This window comes from Melanotaenia boesemani, chromosome 2, assembly GCF_017639745.1.
Source record: "Melanotaenia boesemani isolate fMelBoe1 chromosome 2, fMelBoe1.pri, whole genome shotgun sequence".
NCBI lineage: Eukaryota > Metazoa > Chordata > Actinopteri > Atheriniformes > Melanotaeniidae > Melanotaenia > Melanotaenia boesemani.
Window position 1 is genome coordinate 16,192,700 of NC_055683.1, and position 24,442 is coordinate 16,217,141.

Sequence of the window (24,442 nt, forward strand, 5' to 3'; positions counted from 1 at the left end):
TGGACTTTTATTATTAATTTATATTATCAGTATATTTTCCCCTCAGAAGCTGCCTTTACAAAGGCTCTGATACCAAAGGACCTTTTAGAATATAAGTTAAATTCTTCTGATGCTTTCCTTTCATGGTTCTCATTGTCTATCATAATATGTTCACCTTTATTTTTTTCTCTTTACTTCCAGCGACCGCCCACCTTCCCTTTTCCATGAACTTTTTTACTAAAGGAAAAAAAGGGGAAGGAGGAGGTAAGTAAATAAGCATTGAAAAATAAATAAATAGATGAAATGTTAGATTTTTGTTAAACATAAGTACTTACAATTTCTGGGCATGTTGGATTCTGTTCAGTAGCACAATGATCTGCAGGAAGGATGGAGAAAGTGGTAATAATCATGATGTTAATATTCGATAGCAACAGTTCAGAGAGCAGTGCCATTAGCAAACAATAAACATTTATCACTACATTTTTAAAATGTGGACTCATTTCCAAAATATGGATATGACTCACTCTGGAAGATGAAACCAGTTCACATGACAGCTGTTCAATGCATTTGGTCATGTAGACGTGGTCAAAATGATTCGCTGAGTACAAACTGAGCCTCAGGATGAGGAATAAAGGAACTTAAGTGACTTTGAACATGGCATCTCTGACCACAAAACATGGCCAACCTTGAAGCAGACTCATCAAAACTAGACAATCAAAGATGGAAAAACGTTGTCTGGTCTGATAAGTCTCCATTTCAGCTCCACATTCAAATGGTAGGCTGGTGGTGTAATGGTGGGGGGATTTTTTCTTGGCCCACTATGGGCCCCTTAGTACCAACATGGCCTAGTTTAACCACCACATCCTAGTATTCTAGTATTGTTGCTGACCATGTCCATCCCTTTAAGACCAAAGTGTGGCATCTTCTGATGCTACTTCCAGCAGGATAATGCACCATGTCAAAATGCTCAGATCATCTCCAGCTGCTTTCTAGAACATGACAATGAGTTCACTGTCCTCCAATGACCTCCACAGTCACCAGATCTCAATCCAACAGAGCAGCTTTGGAATGTGGTGGAACCATAGACTGTATATAAAAGATGGACGGAAGATAAACTTGACCTATTAATCCTAAAGTGGATTTTTGTACCAGGCTATAAACATATTTATTTCTGCTGTGAAGTTGGTCTTTAACTTGGGAGTCTATAGGGATTTGCTCTGTTTTGGAGCCAGCCCCTAGCGGATGAGGGGTGAACTGCAATTTCTTTGCACTTCTGCATACAGTAGGCTTCACATTTTACGGGCCGAGGTTGCCGCTTGGGTGGAATGGGAGATTCTCATCATGGATGTGCAGCAACTGTGTGACGCTGTCATGTCAATATGGAGCAAAATTGCTGAGGAACGTTTCCAATACCTTGTTGGATCTATGACACCAAGAATTAAGGCTTTTCTGAAAGTAAAAGGTGGCCCAACCACCTCGCACTAGAAGGTGGGCCTAATAACGTCACCAGTAAATGTACTTTGGAATACAGCAACTTTGTGATTATTTACCTCGTATTTCTGGTGTTTCATTTGCTCCATGAAGTCGAACTTATCCGATTCCAGCTGGTAGATCGAGTTCCACATCTCTTGAGCCCGTTTCCTTAGAAATACAAAGAGAGAATTCAGAATAAACTCTTACATATATTTATTGAGTTTTTTTCTAATTACAAAAATAAATGTCTCATTTAGATATAACTGCTGTAGCAACAATCCTCATTAAAGGGGTGATAAGTGGAAATTCATCATTTCTAGATTGAAAGAAATTATGGCTTCTATGTGAAGAACTAGAGATGTCATTTCATCTGGAGTATATCATGATTTCTCTGTGTTGATCTCCAGCTCTGTGTTTACCAGCTGTTCATTTATGTATGTTCATGTGAATCTCTGCCTTCTCTCTCCTCTCGTAGCCCTCAGCCATCTCTCTCTATAAAAGGCTTTAGCCAGTGAACAATGGCAAGGTGTAGTTTGAAGCTTTCTATCCATCTTCTATGTTCATTTTGTGTAACACATTTCAGTAAGTTTTCAGGTGCCAAATGGAGCAGTAGCACTGGAAATCGTGGGGGAAGTGTTGCGCAGTTTAGCTCTGCAAGAAGCTAAGATGTATTTAATGGCTGCACAAACCACTTCCATCTACTGTGGTGCCTCTTTGTCTCTTTCTGAGAATGTGCATTGGCTATGTTTACTGTGTTCTGAAACTGACGTAAAAGCTTGGTAGCAAACTCTGACTTCTGCACAATCCTCTAGTGAATGTATTGTAGAGATGGGATTTATGGCTCTTTGAAGTGAGCCGGATCTTGAGGAGCCGTTCCTTTCAAAGAGCCATTGAAAAGACTGGCTCGTTCTTACAATAACTTACAAAATTTCAGAATAAATAAGAATGACAAACAATCAAAATATGTACCTATATAAAATCTACTATACAAGATGAAAAAAATATAGGAAAAATATAGATAAAAAAGGATAAACCAGTCATTGGAAATTCTAGTAAATGTTTTGGCTAGAACTCACAGTATTATATATAATCTCTGCCCATAGATGCTTCACATGAATGAAGCATGTTGGACATCACACTTCTATGATGTCACAAATGTGGTGAAGGCAGTGCGGAAAATTTGTATATAAAAAGAATGGCTCAGAAATGAACGGCTCACAGCTGTGACTCGGTTCCCATTGTTCATTTAAAAGAGCTGTTCAAAAGAATTGATTCGTTCATGAACGTCACATCTCTAATACATATATATAATACATAATAATTTTGTTTAGCAACCATGCCAATGTTAAGGATGCATTAGAGTATGTAAGGCATGTGGCATTTGACGTTTGACACAGACAAAGCTATTTATAATCATAAAGTGCATAAATGAGCCCTTTATTTTCATGTGATGAAGAGGAAGCCACATACAGCTCTGGGAAGACCGTGCAGTTAGCTCTAATGTACTCTCATAAAACTAGAGCAGCAAAATGTCAACACATAGAGAAAAGCTGGAATTTATAAGTTTTACATAAGATGTAATCTACAAAACGACACATTATTAACCATGTGGAGTAACTATTACAAGTGACGACACAACAAATTTGAAGCAATCAGAGTGAGACATCATCTTCTTCCCTATCTCTGCTGATAGTTGCACATGTGCAATCTAGTCCCCCAGAGGAAAAAATGGCAGCGGACCAGGGAATAAAACGGCAGTAGAGGATGTTAAAAGTCTGAAATAACTTCACATTAAACTTACAAAATAAATGAGGTGTGTAAAGTGGACCTTGCGTGCCACGGAAGTACGTCTGCAATGCTCGAACATTTAAAGAGGAAACACGTCGGACTTACATAACAACCTCATGCAAGATTTCAAAGCTAAAAGTGAAATAAGATCCATTTATAATAATCATGAGATACATAATCCAATTGATCGACTAGTCGTTTTAATAGTCGGTGACTAATCAACCAATCTGAATAGTCATTAGTTGCAGCCCTCGATGTATGTGCGTGTTATGTTGACTTGATACTGAGAGGGAGATGCAGACCAGAAACTGAGCAAAGCTTAAACAGGCTGTGCATAGCCGTGTAAGTAGTGTCTGTCACATGACTGATCCATTTGTGGAGGGAATGCAAAAGAAAAAAAAATTCCAGTGTTCCCTAGAAGGCACTATGCTTCCTCCTTCATAATATAGAGGCTCTGAGATTATATATCTCTTATATTACAGGTGGGAAACACCTGATGGCTAAAATTCATTATTAGATGTTTTTCTCTCTGTGTTTAACAGGAAGGTAGCTTCACACAGCTTTGATATTCATCCTGCTGATTTGTTACCTAAAAGATCCTGAAATTTCCATCCTCTTTTGTCATATACTTTTGACTTTATTACAATAATATTTAAGTTGAGATTTAGAGGATATATGTTAACTGCTACTATGTAAAGCGAAAATTGCTGTATAAAGCAGCATATATATTTTTTTTAAATAAACCTAAAGTTATTGCACTTTTCTTAATTTAAAAGGTACTTTTAATATAAAAGTTTGCAATATATCAGTGATTTTTTTTAGTAACAATGTAATCAATCACAATTAAAAAGTTGCCCAGCAGTTATTTAAAACCAAACCAGCCTTTGCTGTCATGTGTACCGTTACGTAAAAATGTATTTCCTGCTCTGCTCATTCATTGTGAAAGTGTTTTTTTTTTTTTTTTTTTTGATGAACCTAAAACTTTGTGCACATTTGTGCAATGTGCCATCTTCATTTATTCTTTACTAGTAACAAACACTGATATTTACACATCCTAACAAATCCCCTTTTATTATGATTCCAAAAGTATTCAAACAGATGTTGCAGTTGCAAAGTTTTTTATGTATATTATGTATAAGTTTATTATAATCAGTTTATTATGAGTGTACAGTTTTTGGCCTAACAAAAAGGCACAGGGCTCAACGAGTTAATGCAGGTTTGCTTTTACAGTTTTGCTTTAAGAGGACCATTAATGTTCCCATAGAATAAATTCCATGGTAGGATCCACGTATAATGTAGAAATAAAAGCAAACAAAATAAACCTTGAGTGATGTCATCACAGTGCTGTCTGCAGCACAGCTTCACTCACCTGAGACCATCTTCCCTCATATTTTCGGTGCCTAGAGGCTGCCGTCTATCACCTAGAGTCTTCTTCTTGATCTCCTTGCCTGTCATACGTTTGCCTTTCCTTGACTCAGCCTGGAATATATCACACAGTCCAGTCACCCCTCTGTACGACCCTCTCTGTCACTCATTAGCACCACCGCTTACAACAACGGGTCTTTGACCTTGGCTAGGAATCCTCCAAAGTTAGCTCCCATGTTAGACAGCACTTTCTTTTTCTTGGCATCGTCATCGGCCTTCTTCTTGGCTTCTTCTTCCTCTTTTCGGTGACGTTCCTCCTGCCAGATGGAAAAGGATTTAAAGAACAAAATGCCTTTGTGTACTTACAGATTACAAACAGATTCAGCTGCATACTTAAACTACCTTTAGAGGGATTTTGCATACTTAAGAAAATCAGATCAAGACAGACAATGTATTAAAGTTCATTTAGGTTTTAAGAATAAATATTTTTAAGTTAGCCAAATTATAACCTATTACATTCTTAAGGTACAATGTGTCTGGCCCAGTCTTAATCTGTTGAACTGTTGAACTGTTTTGTAGTTAGCTTGTAAACAGCGCTTCTTTAAAATAACACATAATAAATAGATTTGTAGGAAAACCTTCTTTCACCTAAGTAATTTTGACAAAATGAGATCAGAGTGATCAGAAAAAAATAGTTCATATATTTCCTTCTTCAAGATTAAACATATGCAACTCCTTATGACTCCTTATGATTGTTCTTTCCCAAAACTGCTTTTAAATCCTTCATCTGATACAAAATGCTGCAGCAAGGATTCTGATGAGAACTAGCAGCAGAGATCACATACAGTTTTTTCTCCTCTTCACTGGCTCCCTGTTAAATCCAGCATATCATTTAAAATCCTTCTCCTCTCATATAAAGCTCTTAGTGACCATGCTCCATTGGACCTTAAAGATCTCAGAGCTCCACAATTTCCCGAACAGAACACATCCATCTCAGACTGCAGGTGTACTTGTGGTTACTAGAGGCTCTAAAAATAGAATAGGAGGCAGAACCTTTCAGTTATCAGACCCTCCCTGTGGAACCAGCTCTCAGTTTGGCTTCAGGAAGCAGAAACCGTCTTTACCTTTAAGATTAGGTTTCAAACTATCCTTTCAATAAATGTTATAGTTATGGCTGCCTTAGTGACCCTTGGTCATCCCTTTTGTTATGCATCCAATGATGCACTGAGCGCCTCCCTCCAGGTCTAGGTTCAGCAACATTATGTGCCCAAAGAATGAAGTCAGCTAGCTGTATAAACTGAATGACCATCAACAGATTTTTTTCTTCACTGATGCCACCACCAATAATCCAGAATGACAATCATTTTCACACATGGATTGGACACCACAGAGTCCAGACCTGAACCTCACTGAGAATCCAGTAAATGTGCTGGAGAGGATTTGTGCACAATGGCCTGACCCCCGTCATCAATACAAGTTCTTGAAGAAAAATGAATGCAACTCTGGATGGAAATAATGTAACATTGCAGAAGCTTACTGAAACAATGGCATATTTGAGGGTGTGACTTTTTTTTGAGGCAACAAGAAGTGTAAATGTTGTTATCATTAACTTATGCCTCATTTTAAATTTAAATTGAGTGAATTAATAAATATATAACATATTTATCGTATAATGTATAGTATACTTGTGTTTTGTGTATGTTACCGCGATCCTGTTCTGTCTGTCCTTCTCCTTCTCTGTTCTAACCCTTTGGATCTCAGCTCTCTCTGAACGACGGCGTTCCTGAAAAGAACATTTGCCATTAATCTTATTTACATTCCCAGTCTGACAATTTATCTGATATAAAAGTAGGCTCACAATTCGTTCCTTGAGGTAAATAAGTTCTTCCTCATCTTTCTTCCTTTGCTCGAAATGTACGTCAATCAAAGTGTGCAACTCCAGCAGGTCCTTCTCCATACGCTTTCTGTGGATGTCCTGGTAAAACACAAAAAGTATTTCTGATTAAATATGAGCAGAAGCAGGCAATAGCCAACGTTTTGAGACCAAAGGATGCTGCTACAGACTATTTCACATTATCATGAATTCCATTATGGCAATAGAGATCCAGATCAATTGTCATTAACAAGCACTTTTACTTTCCACAGCATAGTTCAAGAACCACTTCTCTGTTAACCATTTTCTGTTCCTGTAATTTCAGTATTTTTTTCCACTTAAAATGTAACAATCTTTTAAAACAACTACAACCTGAATTATACACATCAAATAGTAATGATAATTAGTAGTTTTTAAGCCTATATAGGCCAGTTTGTTTAGAAAACAATTTTTTAATGAAAAAAAAAAACATTAAAATAATAAAATAATTTCCATTAAACATATTTCAATGAGTGTTTCACTATTATTATTATTATTATTATTAATAATAATAATAATATAAATAATAATAATAATTTATTTATTTTTTTCATTAGGCCCATGACAGTAAATATGACATTTTTTTAATGAAAAAAAGAGAGAAAAAAAATCTTATAAAATGCTTTGTGTGCTATTAATATAAAAAAGTGACACAATCTGATGCACTAATATAAAAAATGAAAACAGAGAGCTGGTAGTCAAAATGAAACCTTCATGTTTATATGAATGTGGCATCACAAATGGCATTTACGTTTTTATGTATCTTAGCTATTTTAGGCTAATTCAAGGTACTGATATGAAAATTCTATATTTGTTGTTTTAAACAATTTTCTCTGGGAATTTTCACCTTTATTCAACACAACCAAAATGGTATGAAAACAAAATTCGATATGACACTAAATATCCCCCATGATCTCTTAATGTTTAAGTGAGTATTTAATGTGTCAAAAGCAGCACTCAAAACAGCAAGACAAATTTATCAACCCATCTTGTTTCTCTAGAAGTTAGAGATCAACTTTTCTCAGGATTAATCAATCATCTTTAAAATCTATTTTAGAGTATGACTCATCTGGTATGTATTTTGTGCCGTTCCCCGAGTTTATCTTTCGCAGCTGTGATTATGAGTGATTCATAAGACAACTGGAAAACCACAAAGGGATGCTAATGACACATCTGACTGGTTTTATCCCAGTCTTAACTTACGTCAAAATCCACTCTCTCACCCTCTGGTATTTTTGGAGGAGCAAGTTGGGGCACCATGGGTCTGTTGAAAAGAAAACAAGTTTACATAAAGAAAATAGAAGGGAGAATAACATCAGAAAATCTAGACCAAAAGATACGACACGTACTTAGGTTTAGGACGCTCCTCCTCTGTGGAGAAAAGAGGCAAAAATTAGCAGAAAAGAATCATGGGAGAATTTAAGTATTTCTCTAAAGTGTGTAAAAGGGCTGGGTGTTGTTTTAGTAGACTATTGAATAAAATAATATTACTGAAAACACAACAAGCAGAGTACTCACATAAAATGAGGGTTTATTTTTTAGACAATTAGTTGTGGCAGAATGAAAGCGTAAAGGCATCCTCCAAATCCAGTTCAATATACCTTCCTACAGCTACTTGTGTTGATTCTCCAGAAATGTTTTTCTAAAAATGTAAGATGCCTGAAAAGTAGTACATTTAAAATGTAAATTAAAAAAAAAAAAAAAAAAAAAAATCTAATCATTCCCAAATCTAATCAATCAATATTTTATATACAACATAACATAAACAACATATCAGCTGCTGAGACATTTTACCATTTTTGTGTAAAATACACACAAAACATTTCTGTAAAAAGTTGTAATGGACAAAAGAAGGCTTGAAAAATTAAGTTAAGTTAAAGTTAAAGTTAATTGGCAACAGGTCAATAACATGACCTGGGTATAAAAGGAGCATTTCAGAGAGGCAGAGTCTCTCAGCTGTAAAGATAGACAGTGGTTCACCAATATGAAACAAACTGGGTCTAAAAATTGTGGAACAATTTAAAAAATTGTTAATCTAATATGGAAAAAAAAACAATTTTAAAAATTGTTCCTCCGTGTAAAATTGCGAAGACTTTGAAGATCCCACTATCTAATACAGGGGTGTCCACCTCCGGTCCTCAAGGGCCACAATCCTGCAGGTTTTTGATGTGTCCCTCACACACACAAAAACAAAACCACCTGACTCAAATTGATGAGTCATTGTGCAAAACGTAATAGGCTGTTGGATCTATGTAATTTGAGTCAGGTGTGTTGAAGCAGGAAACCTTGGAAAATCTGCAGGACAGCAGCCCTCGAGGACCGACTCTGGGCACTGGGCACTGATCTAATATATATCATCATAGAAGATTCAGAGAATTGGGAGGAATCTCTGTGCGCATGGGACAAGGTTGAGTTTGAAAACTGGGTGCTGGTGATCTTGGGGACCTCAGGTAGCACCTAATTAAAAGCAGAGATGACTCTGCTAGTAATCACCCAAAGGCTTTTACAGTTTGCTTTCCTGCAGGTGCTCCTGATGATTGGCTGCTCTTACAGAGGCCATAGGATGTTTAGATTTTTTACAGGTTTGGCAGCTGGTTGGCTGTCTTTTTCTGCTTAGATTTGACTGTACAATTGTTGTGATTGTGTACTAGCTTATATACTGTATCTTTGTCTGCATTTTTTCTGTTCACACTCCCTGTTCTTTAGTCCCCACTGTCAGGTCCAACATTAATATGTAAATTCAGCAATAAACATATGTGAAAATTAAGAATAATGCCTAAGTGTCAGGGGGCTCCACTTTGCAAAGCAAATTTGTTCGGCACAATGCGGCAGGACTGTAGAGCAACTAGAATCCTGCATCAGACCATTATGGGACAACATTCCTCTCCTAACACTCCAGCAACTGGTCATTAAAAGAAGAGGGGATGCTACACAATGCTTAACCCCACCTTGGAACTACTTTTTACAGATGTGTTGCTGCCAATATATTTTCCATAAAATGTTAAAATGTCTCAGTTTTGACATCTGATGTGTTAGTGTTCTACAGGAAATAAAATATGATGAGATTTGTAAATAATTTCCTTCTGTTTTTATTTACATACATATTTAAACAAAGTGCCAACTTTTTGGGAAAAAAGTTTTAACATGGACTCATTTTATTCTGTTTTTGTGTTAAAAGCTGATTCTGGTTAAATTTATAGGACCAAATTGAATGTGTTAGATAATTATATTGAGGAATGTGGTATTGAGCTTGAGGAAAGAAATAACAGGTTTTTCCATATTAGGGGAACCACACTTCCACCATTTCTCACCTTCCTCCTGGGCATCTTGATCTGATGAACCAGCCACATAAAAACATAGTGAATGATGCAAGGATGGTAACAAAATTGTACATGAAATGACATAGATAACATTAATTAAATGTGAACATGAGGACAGTATGAAATGAGATACAGGAAGTGAAATAAATGAGACATGAGAGTGCAGAAAGCAGGAGGTCAGACAGATTAAGAGATACAGATGTGGAGATGGACATTGCAGGAAATGAAAGCAAAAAAGAAAAATGGGAAAACATACATGAAGGAGAGAAGATGGTGCAGCAAGACCACAAGAAGTACCAAGTTAAGATCTGATTCAACAGAAGCCCAAAGTTTAATGAAATAGCTCAACATTGACAATTTAGAACATACATCAATTGGCTTTATTTAGCAGAAGTTAGCAATAACACTCTTACATTGAACTGCTCATATAAAGGTAAACTCCCAAGTTAAAACAGCTTTAGATGTGCTGGAAGCTAGCTAGCTTTTTCCAGTGTTCGCTAAGCTAACAGGATGCTAGCTAAAGCTTTTACTGGAGGAACATGAATATACGTGCTTTTAATTATGTGTGCTTGTCTCTGTCATGGCTGCCCTCTGTGGGTTTGTTTGAAGCGTCATTTGAGTTTCCCATTCCGAGCCTCTTATGAAACATTGCAGATATTTTTTTTTACATTGTGGCCACAAGTTGTTATTTGCATTTGTGCAATTTGACTGGTTTGTTGCATTCAAGATAATATTTTTCTTCATATTATCTTATGAATGAAATTTGTTAAGTTGTGTGCAAATGTTAATATACTCTGCACCCATCACTAATGATACTTTAAGGGCTTCATGTTCTTAACTATTATGTAAAATACATTACACAAGTATTGCTTTAAAACTATCCTTTCCCCCTCATGCAAATAGTGGCACACTATTCATGAACTATATTATGTACCACTGATGGTGACTGTGGGGAAATGTAATCTTATGAAACATTCAGTGAACTTTCAATATTACATTTTGCACAATGGGATATTTTTGCTGTACAATTACATTAAAGCTGTAGTGTAAACATTGTTTGAGGTATAAATAATCACATAGACTGAATTAAACCTTAATAAGTCAGACTAAAGATCTATAGTCCAAGCATCTAACAAGCATAACTAAGACTGTGAGCTTTGCTGTAACCAATGGACAGCAGTCCCACATCATTATGTAAACAGCATAAGGCTTCTGAGTAGTCATTTTACCACATTTAAAACTAACTGTCAGCCAAAACATGGCAGCAATTTGGCACTGTCCTTTAGCATCTAGTTCAGGAGCACAAAGGCAGAGGTACAACATATATTGAAAAAAACAAAACAAAACAAAAACAATGTAGGACATTTAATGGTACAACATATTTCAAAACAGAAGCTGATTACAAAATCATATACTTGGATATAATCAATCTTTGTTCAGTCATCATTTGTGTAATCTTAGTAGCAGAGTTTTGTTATATCTGGTTCTACTTTGGATATAAATAAAGTAATATTTTACTCTGTCACAATATTTATTAATATTCATTTCTGAAAATAATGAGCTAATGTGGGTTTGCAACCTTCTTTGTGCAATCTGACAAAGGAACTGTCTACTGAAAATCTTCTGATTTCATAGTTAATCTTTTAGTTCTCTCTTCATCTCCCCTCCCTTTCTTGCTTTAACTTCCTTGAAATGTAGTTTTGCTTTGTTAAACACTGATTTAACTAATAACTCACCAGCTGATCTTTGGGACATCTACGTTCAGCTGTAATGTTTAGTCTTGTAATGTGATGGCAAAATTAACAGTGTTGTGAAAACATGGCTAAGAAGCGAGAAGTTCTTTCTTTTTCTCGATGCCGTTTTGGTCTGGTCAATTCACACACCACAAGAAGCTTCGTCCGCAATGGTGTGGGGATGGCTGCAAGGGGGGTGGTGTCTGTGTTAGTGCGCAATAAACAAATGGCCTTGTAATTTCATACTTAAAGGAGTAGTGCATCCTAAAATCGGTTTATTGAGCTGTAAACAACACAGTATTACTTAATTGTGATGAAAACTCCTACTGTTTTCAATAGTGTTGATAAAATTCATCATTTTTAAATTTCTTTAAAATGCAGGATTTTGTGGGTCAAAAATGGTTCAAAACGCCCCCTATAGGGTAAAACCAGGTTTTGTTTTTCATTATGTAGAGCCGTACTTGAACCATACTTGGTGCTTCTCTACATCATGAGAAATTTTTAAACCTCACAGCCCGTCCCTCCAGATTCAAATAGGCGGGTCCTCGCCTTGCAAGCATAGAAAACTGCACCCACCAACACCTATGAAGGGATGCAAACTTATATTGTGTAGATCTGATTGTTTCAGACTTCTATTCTTTCACAGAGTTTCTGATGACATATTCCTGCAAAGGGACAGATTTGTGCTTTTGAGGGGTGTAAAAGTAACACCGGACCTGATGATCCTCATCTGGCGACAGACAGCAGCTCAAATTGTAGCAGCAGCAACTTCCAGCAGCACTTCCTGCAGCTGCCACAACCTACCACGAGTCTCCACAGCTTTCCAGAGCTGCTGACAGACCAGCGTAACAGCGCCAGCGGCTCAGACTGATGCGGTTCAGGGTGGAGTTAATTAAAAATATCCGTTCAACCTTGCATCATTGGAAATGCAGACGTGACAACTTTCCGCTTCAAGCTTTTCAGCGTTAACCACACCCACCTCAAATGTCTGAACAATCACACAATTCTTCTTGGAGCTCTACAAGAAGAAAATTCTCTATGACTAATGCATAACAAACCGCAAGATGTCCTCAACCACAACATTTTGTTCTCGTGGCCTCGAGAAAAAGAAAAGAACTTCTTGCTCCTCGGGGAGTATCTAACAGCTTTTAGCAACTATTAACTAATGTCGCTAACTCAGCAGCTCATCTGTTCAGTTTTCCACTGGCTCTCCTTAGATCACCAATGAATTTTTCTTGTTCATTTTTCTGGTCCTCTTTCTTGCTTTCTTCCTTATGCCACGTTACAGCAGATCTGTGTTTATTTTAGGTAAATGAAGGACCGATACTTTAAAAATCTAAATGTCAATGCAGGATGTAGCCTACATAGACGTATGTTTTCAATCACAATGCTTTTCCTACATTTTAAGTCACTGGGTTTGTTAACCTGCACACTCAATTTTAAAATACAATCGTCATGAGCTTTCTGTTTTGAGTGTTTGAACCTTTAAAACAAAGGTGTCATGATGAGGCTATGAAAAAAAGGCAAAATGCATGATAACATGGCCTTTAGAATATGACATGATTTAATTTCTTTTTTTAAATTTATTTATTTAATTTTCTTTCTTCCCTTAAAGGTATAAATATTAAAGATCTTTTAACTTCATCAGGTTACAAAGTTTCTCTCATCTTACCTTGGTATTCCTGCTGCTCTGATGGGCCGGATCAGCACAGTATCAGCAAGTAGGAAAGCAGGATAAAGGATAGTTGATAGATAAGTACATTACCCATAACTCACACATAAGGGAGAGAGAAGCTGAACAACTTCCAGGTTTTTTGAGAGCATCTCAGACAACAAAGAAAAAACTTATCATTCTTTAAATATTTTCAACATAAATAATCAAAACTTTTTAAAATGAATTTAATCTGACCATACCTACTCCATCTTCCTCTGCCTGCTCAGCTTCCTCCTCCTCCTGCTGCTCAGGCTCAGGCTCCTCCTCAACTTCAAGGAGGAAAAACCAAAAGAGAAACAAGTCAGATACACGTCCTGCAGCTCAGAGTGTTTGTGAAGACAAAGAATGAAGACAAATATGAATGCATGAACTTACCTTCTACCTGCTCTCTGTGATTATGAAAAGGAACAGAGAAGCATATTGTATCAGAAACCATCATAGTTCATGGAATTACACTGAAATGTGACTGATTTTGTTCACTCACTCGTATTCTTCTTCTACATCTGACATAGCTGCAATACAAGAGACAAAAAATGTACGTCACAAGAAGACAATTGTTTAAATCTTATATGGATACGGAACATGTTTCATTTGAAATTTTCTTAAGTGGCAAAAATTTTCATATTTCTTCTTTATTTCAGGCTCTAAAGACACTCAACAGAATAGCTGAGGTAAATAATGGATATAACCCGTGTATTAAAAATGTGTTTTTGGCTTGTGCTGATGATACAGTGACATTTACTATGTACATTTCTGGAGCCACTGTTGTCTTATGAGGGTTTCAGCAGGTCAGAGATGATGCCTACATGGGGAACTTCACTATGTTAAGCTTTAAACATTAAAACTAAAAATTTAAAATTGACTGGCAACCAATGAAGACAAACTAAAACGGGCTTTATGTGTGATCTTCTGTTGGCGCCAGTTAAAAGTCTTGCAGCAGTGTTCAAAGGCTGAACCCCTAGCTCAGCCTTTGACACTAGCAGTCTGAGAACAATATAATGTCGTCAGCAAAGAGAATATTGTAACTGCTGCTGTTTATTTCCTTTTACAGAAAAGGTCATTTGCAGTGACCCATAAGTACTTGGAACCATGCATATAAATGTGGTTTCTTTGAAATTGGCTCAACAACTGCTTGTCCGTACTATGCCAGTACAAAGAGAAGTATTGATTAAAAAAAGATGTTGGAAAGACATCAAGGGGGCGGGAAGTTGGTTTTAAATGAACAAGCAAGGCACTGATGTCTGTAAAGCCCCATTTACTCTAAAGTTGGATTACACGTGTTACCCTAATCCCCCTGCACAAGGCTGGTGACGGCTTGACATGCACCTCTTCCAGAGCTTACCCCTTGGTGTCATTTATTTACCACCAGACTGTCGTAGTTTCCCCACTGTCATCTTTGGGAATTTTCTTTGTCCTTCTTAGTTTTGTCTTTAAAGCCGTGTTACTTTTAGTCATCCTGCTTGTGCAGTGCCTTAAGTTATTGTCATTATACCATCAATTCTTACATCTGTCTGGTTCCTGCTATTCACCCTGCCTTTGGGTCCTCATCCTCATCGCATCCTCATGACAAAAATGGGAAGGATGCCAGAGGATCCAATCTGAACCGTCCTATTTTTATGGGTCCCCCTTCCATTGGTGTCCCAGTCTAACCTATTCAACTCAAAAGGATGGAGCTTGACACACTGCAATCCACTGATCGATCTAAAGAGTCATCACTTTCTGCGCAATTTGGTAATAAAACAATGATGTCCACCATTCTCCTCCTCTGTTTCCGTGTCACATTTTTCTTTATTAATACCACTTTGACATCACGGTATTACATATCTGAATCACCAATCGCTTTCCGGTTAATACCCTGTTTACCAGGTTGGCTGTAAAAACGCAGCTAAAATAAGGGTTTACCAAACCAAACCGTCCCATACCAATCCAAACCCACTGGTAGAAACAGGGTTTAAGGTAACAGCAGTAAGAAAGGATCAATTCTCAAAGATAAGCAAATCACAAGCATGACTTGATAGAATGATAGAGAGATACTTGATGTGATGGCAACGACACTATTCACAAACACATTCATTACACTCAGACTTTGTGTACAACGGTACAGGAGGAAAATCAGGAGAGACATTAATCGTAATTGTATATCCCAACCGTGTAGATAAATTAATAAAGTAGTTAAATTTAGCACTCAGGGAAAACTATTTAATAGTGCTTGTTCATGTACAGATTTAATAATGGTGCATAAATTGTTGTGTTATCTTAACAAAAAACAAAAGTTTTTCTTACTAAAGTGTGAGCTTACATCCCAAATACACAAATGCTAACAATCATACTAGCTAACATCGTAAACAACTATACAATTAATTTGTTTATGACTCTGTAAGGACGGCGTTAAACTGCAGAACATCATGTATGAAATATAATACATTTAGCTTTACAGTGTTCCTTTTTTCTTATTTTTACAAAGATGAACAGATTTTTCTTTGTCAGTGTTCAGGGGAGTCAGGGGAAATGTGGGATTTCCCACATTTAAAACAATTTGGGCTTCCGGCTATGTGAAGAACAACAGGTGGAAGAGCTGATGTGGGGTAACTTTATGTCATTTCCACTTTGTGACAACACACAGCAATCATGAACATCCACTTCTATACATAATTGTATGACTTCTCATCAGACCCACAACAAATATAGAACTAATCCGTTAACAACTACATTGTGGATATTCTGAAAATGTCTTCATGAAGGCGCAGTGTCCCTCTCTGTGACAATGTTAACTATGCACCGGAGCCCCATGGTGAGGAATCGGGCCAACCTCCAGCTTTCTCTCAGAATGAGGGACTGACTGGACGTGTAGTAAAGGATGCAATTGCTGGAAATTCTTTGTGACAGGTTCTTCTCTGAATATGCAGCGATGAATGACAAGAGCATGGATCATTATATTTGTTTTTGTTGTTGAAGTTTGTTTCTGGGTTTATTTAATGGGGATGAGTTAATGTTATGTTTTATTGTTGTTGTACTATGCTGACAGGCTTAATAGGAGCTTATGCTACTTTTTTTTGGCTTGTTTAACGATTAAACAAGCCAGGTGCAACATATAAATATTAGTATATGCACTGACTGAATTCTATACTGACTAGATTCTATAATTTATTCAAATCTGAATTTTTACTGCAGTTTCCTCCGGAAAACCACCCAGTAATCCTACCCTTTGTTGGGATCGGGATAATCCTGTTTTCTTGGATCAAAGTTAACCAGATCCTACTCAAAAGTTTTGAACAACACAAACTGAAGGTTTTATCCGGATAACAACCATGATTGGATTACATGAACCAATCCAATTTTGGAATCCTTTTTTCCCTTGTGAGCAACCAATGGTGGCATGGAATGCATTACCAGTCATTTTGGTTTTAGAAACTGATATGGTAAGCTTTAAAAAGAAGCTGAAATTACTTCTGTTTACTCGGCAGGAATAATATTGTCTGTTTAGAAGTGAACTATTGAATTGTTTTCTTTACATTGTTTTGAGAGTGGTGAGATAATGTAATTCCTTAGTCAGGAGAGAAGAAAAGTAGAGTTACAATGCCATCGTTTTGCCTTCAGTGTCATAGATTTTATTTTTGTACTTTGAGCAAGTGTCTTTGTGTTTAATGTTTGTGTGGTTGTGTGCTGTATGTTATGTATTTTAAGTAATGGATGACCCTTAGGAAGAGTAGCTGCTATTAGAGTATCCAATCTGATAACCGAAATCTGACCAGATCACATTTGAACAACTGAGCTAACATTGGTATCTACAGCCCCACAGTTTCCAAACATAACTAAATTAAACATAGGAAATAAAAAATCAGGCTTGTGCATAGGCAGAGAAAAACACACTTCTACTTGGTCTGAAGACATGACGGAAGGGGTAATATTTTGATGCAAGTGCATAAATGATCTCATTAGAATATACTTTTCAGTTTGCTTTTATCTTCAGAGTCTGAATTTCTACTGTGTGACTGAATTTCTCTGAAACGAAAGGAAACTCAATTAACAGTATTCTGAATTGTAGGCTTGAAGGCATGAGTGGGTCATAATCACCAAACCACAGGTGGCCATATTTTCTACCCTCCTTTGATTAATTGCTTCAGTGATAGAGAGAAACACAGAGATGGTTCTAGCTATAAATTGTCCAACTGAGCTGCCATTGTTCTGACATAAAACCTTATCCAGACAGACATTCCCCCATGGGTGTGTGTTGCTGACACCTTCCTGGCTGTGGATGGGGGTGATTGACTGAGTGTCAACAGGTGAGAATGTGACATGGGGGTCAAACACATAGACACAACTGGGTAGATTGAGTTTCTCTCACTTTCTAGTGTCCCTTCTCATCCTCTTCAACTTCGTCCTGACACTGACTTGCTGTATCCTGGGCGGTCTGTGTGGTCATAAGTGGTCTGATGCTTTTAGATAGTGGGCAGACGAACACCTTAAAGATTTAGTGTTTAAACTTAATACATTCATCTTAACATCTGATTTACATCCTTACATGTTTGCAGATTAACTTGTTCACAACTGACAAACTTAAAATCTGTTATCAGCTTGGCTCAGTCAATTTCACATGCAGCCAAACATATTTCTACTATTACACAAAAGTACTTGTATGCTGTGTTTTTTTTAAAGATTAATTAAGGATTCCTCCTGTGTCAGGTTCTTTAACTCTGATGCCTTCAGGCAGAATCTTTAGTAAGTTCATGACTGTAAAGTTGTGTTTGTTATGCTGCTGTCTGCCCTTGTGCCAAATGTAATGCCAAACCTATCAGCATGGCATGCCAGAGCTTTCAACAGTACATCAGTAGGTCTCAAATCTTCCATTTAGTGCTTCTCATACTCTTTGTATACAATCAAGGGAGGCCTGTTGCAGCCTTCAGTTTTCCTAAACCAACTGTTGATTTGTCTCATTAAACAAAGAAAACATCTACACCTTGTTTAGCTAAAAACTACATGAGCCTAATACCACACTCGCCCATGTTTCACGAGAAATTTTAAGATAGAAATGTCTGTCCACAGGTATGAAAGTTGCAGGATGATAGATCTCGAGGACCGGACTTGGGCACCCCTGCTTTATTAGAATCCAAAAGTGCTGAAGAAATTTAACAAGCTCAAACAGTTGGCTGACAATCCATGGAAAACTTTTTTTTTTCTTTGCCTAGTCTGCTTTTGTATTGATTTTTTTGTATTATATACTTGTACAATGTTACGCTATTTTAACAGATCTTATATTGATGAAACAGCAGAGGATTGTCACCATACAGAAAACAGGGAACGTGATCAGAAGTGGCTTCCAGTATTTGCAAATGTTGATTATCTGTGTCTGATGGATCTAATTAGCAATAGAATTTTTACCACACCAGCTAAAGATGCCATTCACAGTGACAAAAATAATGTGCTACAGTTATTAGTCATCTTCAATTTAGAACTGTAGGACGAAGCCAGTATAACTTTTCCAGTTTTTCCCATGGAGGTGTCACATGTCTGCTTCTCAAGTTCATTGTGTGGACAAAGAAGTGGTGTATGTGAACTGTAAATGTTATCTGGACAGAAGTAAGAGAAATCTGTTGTATCTTTTGACTCTGTGAATAAAGGCATCAAGGGTAGTGTGAAGGGGTGGGTGGTGGGGGTGGGGGGGTGGGGGTGGTATGTGGGCAGAGAAATGGCAGATGGATGAATAAGAGGTGCACATTTCAACACCTCTGTTAGGACAGTTGGAAACAACCCACTTGTTGCTAAATGAGGGGAGGGTGGAGGTGTTAGAAAAAACTGGGGATTTAGGAGGAGAGTCATGTTCCAGTGGGCGACAGCCTTTAGTCGTCAAGGACAAGTGTGTGTGTGTGTGTGTGTGTGTGTGTGAGTGTGTATCAGGAGACCAGAAGAATGGGTGTGCAACAACGGGCCATTAGTGTAAAATGGAGTCTACTGTGTGCTATTATTGGGTTCAAGAGAATAGAAGAAGGTTTAGTAGAATCCATTTAAAAAAAATAATCCAGCTGTAATGGAACTCCACAGGACGGCTTTACTAAACAAAAACCAGAAAGGGATTTTAAGCTAGCTTAAATCTCAGTCAGACCTGGATTTAAGTTGTGCAAGGTCTTTTGAGTTCACCTATGAACTAAATGAAATGTACCCACATTAAATCTGTTTGTTTAAAAAGTATTTAACTCCACTTTTCTCTGACTGCTAAAGTAAAAAGTTAAATGTAAGTCAACCACTAAAGTAACTTAGGCTTAAGAAATAAATTATTGGTTCATTTAAATGATCACATTAGGTCAATTAATGTGTTTGTAGCTTGCAGTTTCATCAGGTAAAGACAGGACTGAAACAAAAGTGGATGATAGATGATGATAGATGTACACTAAATGGTATAATGTTGTTGAGTTTAGTGAATATGATTCTCATTTCATGTCAGTCAACCACTAGATCAAGTTAAAAAAAAGATGCTAAAGAAATATGGTTTACTTAAAAGAACACATTATGTCAATTAATGTGTTAGGTTAGCTAGCTTGCAATTTCATCAGGCATAGACAGGATTGAAAATAAAACTATGAAAGTGTGTGTACATTATTTACAAGTAAAGAGCAGTGGCATTTAAGTCAACCACTAAACCAACAAAAACAATATGCTTTAAAAAACAAATTATTGATTTACTGAAATTAACATATTAAGTCAGTTAAAGCATTAGTCTTACTGGCTTGGTGTTTCATCAAGTAAAGACCGGACCGAAGCAAAACTAGAATATGGATGTAAGTTTGTACTGTTTATAAATAAATAGTGACATGTCAGTCAACCACTAAACCAACCAAAAAATACAACCAAAATACATACAACATTAAATCAGTTAATGTGTTGGTCTTGCTAGCTCAGTGTTTCATCAGGGAACAGCAGGACTGAAACAAAACTACACTCTGGATGTGGGTGTACACTGTTCACAAGTAAAAGAACATGTCAGTCAACCACTGAAACATTTAAAAAAATACACCTAAGAATTGAATGACTAGCTTAACTAAATTAATGCTTCAATACAGTCTTTGCTTGGTTTAAATACAGATGATTAAACCCATGATTATGCACACATAGTCATTGACTAAGTTATACTTACACTACACACAATGCCTCCCCCCCACACACACACACATTTGAATACAATACATTTGAAGTCAAAGTTGTCATCAAAAAACATGATTGCAGATGAAGTTAACAAAATGACAATTTGTCAGTATTAGCCACTGATTTCTATTAAATTTACAGCATAACTCTCACTGGTCAACGCTTAAATCTAGGTAATACTTAGATTTCTTTTTCACAGGAATTCAATGTTGTGGATTTTTGTGATGTTATGGCATATCAGGCCTGCTTTTGAGAAACAGTTAAACTATAGATTTAGTATTAAAAATGGCTTTCAGCAGAGAAACGATTGTAACAAGGTCTTGCAATTACAGTAAATTAATGGAAACCAGTGACCTGGTAGTAAAAATCCAATTTCGATCACCTTAATTTTAGCTGTATTTAATTTCCTCTGTTATTCCACAAGAGTCAAACTTAAAAGATAGACATACCTGTTTTTTAAGGAGTGGTATCAGAACACACAAGAGACAAATGAAGAGAGACAAACAGAATGGCTATTGTACAAAGGCAAGGTCAGTTTTATACCTAGAGATGGGGGGGGGGGGGGGGGGGGGGCACATTGTGTGTAGTGTAAGTATAACTTAGTCAATGACTATGTGTGCATGCATGCTGTGGAATTACTGTGAGTCTGAGCATACAATACAAGAATAACTGCAAGTCTTTGCACATATGTGCAGATGTGTGTGTGTGTTGGTGTGTGGTCAGGGCTGGGGGCCACAGGTGGATTAAGCTGGGGCAGAAAGACGAGCACATCGCAGGATTAGGGAGAACAGAGGGATGACCTCACTGGACAAATGGAGGGGTGCCACTAGGCAGGTGGAGGGGGGATGAAAAAATAAGGTGGGTGTGATAGATGGGGGAGGGAATCAGGCAGCAATGAGATGAAAGGAGGAAGAAGCTTTTTGTGATGACACAATCTGTATTTTTCTTTCGCTCATTACAGCAGCAAATCTCTGTTATGTAAAGGAAGGAAAGGCGTTTTTGTGCTAAGTTAACTGAATGAATCTGTGCTGCTTTCATGCTGCATTTAAGGTGACGAGGAACTCTTTAATTCTGAAAATCTAACTTAAAATAAAAGATGCAAAAAGATGTCAAAATTCAGTCATATAAAAAGCAGCTTATATAATACCCGAACACAAACCATGCATTTTTTCCCATTCTTTAACCAATCAAACATTAGTGAACCTACCTAAAGCTGGGTACATGCATAACAATTCTTTTAATCTTATGACATTTTTTTATCCGGTCAAGACCTCACACGTGAAGATAAAAAAAATCAGTTGTAATCATTTTGTGTGTGGTGTGCTCCGAAAATATAATCACAGAACAACACACACATAACGATGCTGTCCCGCAACTCGTCGACAATCTTGTCCTCGATGTTGGACAAACTTTGAAACGTAGAAGAAGACCCATAGCAACAACTGGCAAAGAACGAAGAAGAAGTAACATAGTAACAATCAGAAAACACAACACTCAGCATGGAAGGGGATATATGGGATGAGGGAATGATGGTGGTCTTGGGACTTAAATCCCTTTTGGCTTCTCCTTTAGTTTTATTTTGTTAGTTAATTGGTAAGTGTAGAATGTGTTGGGCTAGTTTCGGTTTGTAGTTGTATATAATATTTTTGGTTAAATTTTAGATATTGGAGCTGTTTCACCTTGTGTTAATACACACACACACACACACACACACACACACACACACACACACACACACACACACATATATATATATAAGCAGCTTCGCTACCCCCAACAAGTGATACAGCACTGTTGTTTTTTGTATGGCTCCTCATTTCCACGTGACACAATGAAATCTGTCAACTCCCGGTTTTACATCTGTCCACAGTTCTCATTTTTTGTTACGCCCTTCATGCCCCTGTACTGGGTCGTAACAAATACTTATTTTTATTTGACTAAATCTAGATTAAAACCATTTTGAGTTTTTGTCAACTAAAATTGAGATGCCTGCCAAAAACAACACTGGTGGTGTTCAGCTATGATAAAGTCAGACTGTACTAACTTAATTATTTTAACTAAGTTCTAAAACTATTTGGTTTGAGATTCTAAATAGGAGGAAGGTTTACACTGTACCCTAATTTAATGTCAACAAATTGAAATGTATCCTTTCAGTTTTCTTTTACATGATGTGAACATTACTTTTAAAACCTGAGATCCCCCAACTGGGGAACTTTTCTCGCCTGAACTTTCTGTGCTAAAACCTCTCTAATTGTGTTCTGATTAATTTTTTTAGAGTTGACCTTTGGACAGTAAGCAAAGCAAGGTGCAGAAGAAACATTAAAAGTAAACTAAAATTAGAATAATTAAAACAACTAAAAGACAATTGTATCTAGGCAAGCTACAAATAGAAAGAGAATACACATACACTGAGTTACATGTGATACAGACATAAATAGGGACATACATTATGATCATCTTCATCATCAGAATACTTGAGGTTCTTAGATTCTTTAAGAGTACAATGGGAGGCAGAGCATTTGGCTATCAGGCCTCTCTCTGATGGAACCAGCTCCCAGTTTGGGTTCAGGAGGTGGACATCATCTCTACTTTTAAAACCCCCTTTTGATAAATCTTATAGTTAAGTTTGGTCCAGCCATCCCTTAGTTATGCTGCCATAGGCTTAGACTACAAGGGGACGTCTCACGATGCACTGAGCTCTTCCTTGCCTTTCCATATACACATTTATGACAGTATTGGCATCATTAACCTGTACTTCTCTTCTGCTGTCTCAGCAGGTCTTCCTAGCTATAAGTTGCAGTGTCTGTTAATCTCTCTTTCCTGCCATCTCCACCCTAACCAGTTGAGGCAGATGTCTGTCCTCTCTGAGCCAGGTTCTGCTGGAGGTTTTCCTTCTTGTTAACAGGAAGTTTCTTTTATTTTTGTTCCTCCAATCTCACTCGCTGACCTGTGAATGCTCATGATTGGAATAAGCGGTTATAGAAAATGGATCGAGGTTTGTATCAGACTTTAGATTTTTTGAAAGTTTGTTCCAGATAATAGGAACATAAAAACTAAATGCTGATTCTCCTTCTTTAATTTTAACCCTTGAGATGGAAAGTGGACTTGACTCAGGGGATTTTAGAAATCATAGTCACTCATATGGTCTCAGATCAGATCCGATAGATGCCTTTCAGGGGCGCAACGTCATTACGCATTCTACTTTACTTCTGATATTTTGAGTACCAAACACCGGAAGGGAGAGAGGCTCAGTGTTCGGTACAGATGTATATTTCTCATTTTAATCCATGAGAATTAAAAAGATACAACAAATAAATAGCTGTTATTGGATGTGATCCTTACGGAGTCACTGCAGAAGTTTTCCAACTGTTACCATCAACTGACAAGCTACCGTATTTTTCCTTTCACAACATTTATATCTACCTCATAAACAACCCCTCTTCGTATACAGGAGAAAGTCTGAAAGCTTTCAAAAACACGGATGCTTATCGATATTTCACGGCAGGCTGGGTCATTGACCCGAAAATATGGCATCTCAAAACAAGAAGATCTTTTTGCTGAAAAGAAAGGTAAGTTGTGTTCTGGTGATCGACTTTATGTAAACAATGGCTAATGCTATGTAGCTGTTAGCACCGCACAGGAGGAGGCTACCACATTATAAATAATCTACCGAATTATAGAGCAAGACTGATGAGCGATGTAAGAGTATTGTTAAGGTCCTAAATAAACTATTTTAGAATTACAAGTATTACGAGCATTGAAAGTCACCTGATACAAAGAATACACACAGACAGCTACTTGCAGTCGCCGTCCAGTTAGCCCTTCTGATCGATGAAAGCCATCTCTGACGACATTCTTCTTCCTTTGGTTCAGGTACACAGTGCAGGTAGTCAATATGGTGGCTAGCGTTCAAACGCAGTGGAACACGTCTATGATGTCAGCTGACATGTATGAATACAGCACATGTTGGATCACAACCATTCAGAGCCTTGTAAACAAGCAGCACAATTTTAAAATCAAT

The 24,442-nt window shown here is 37.2% G+C and overlaps 1 protein-coding gene across 3 annotated transcripts; it reads right to left on the reverse strand.

The window, feature by feature from the left end:
• On the reverse strand, nt 1-20,918 carry tnnt1 (troponin T type 1 (skeletal, slow)). 3 transcript variants are annotated; one of them, XM_041969721.1, is made up of 15 exons: nt 20,871-20,918; nt 13,769-13,796; nt 13,660-13,673; nt 13,485-13,553; nt 13,243-13,260; nt 9,829-9,849; nt 7,867-7,888; nt 7,721-7,781; nt 6,464-6,580; nt 6,311-6,388; nt 4,809-4,922; nt 4,610-4,719; nt 1,530-1,620; nt 315-355; nt 1-216 (listed from the first exon to the last, which is right to left on the reverse strand). In XM_041969721.1, the coding sequence occupies exons 2-15, from the start codon at nt 13,792-13,794 to the stop codon at nt 171-173; spliced, it is 828 nt and encodes a 275-aa protein (XP_041825655.1). In that variant the 5' UTR covers nt 13,795-13,796; nt 20,871-20,918; the 3' UTR covers nt 1-170. The 3 variants fall into 3 exon arrangements, with proteins under 3 accessions (XP_041825655.1, XP_041825665.1, XP_041825676.1); XM_041969731.1 differs by lacking the exons at nt 9,829-9,849; nt 20,871-20,918; XM_041969742.1 differs by lacking the exons at nt 9,829-9,849; nt 13,243-13,260; nt 13,485-13,553; ... (1 more) ...; nt 13,769-13,796; nt 20,871-20,918 and adding an exon at nt 8,036-8,098.
• Nucleotides 20,919-24,442: the final 3,524 nt, after the last annotated feature.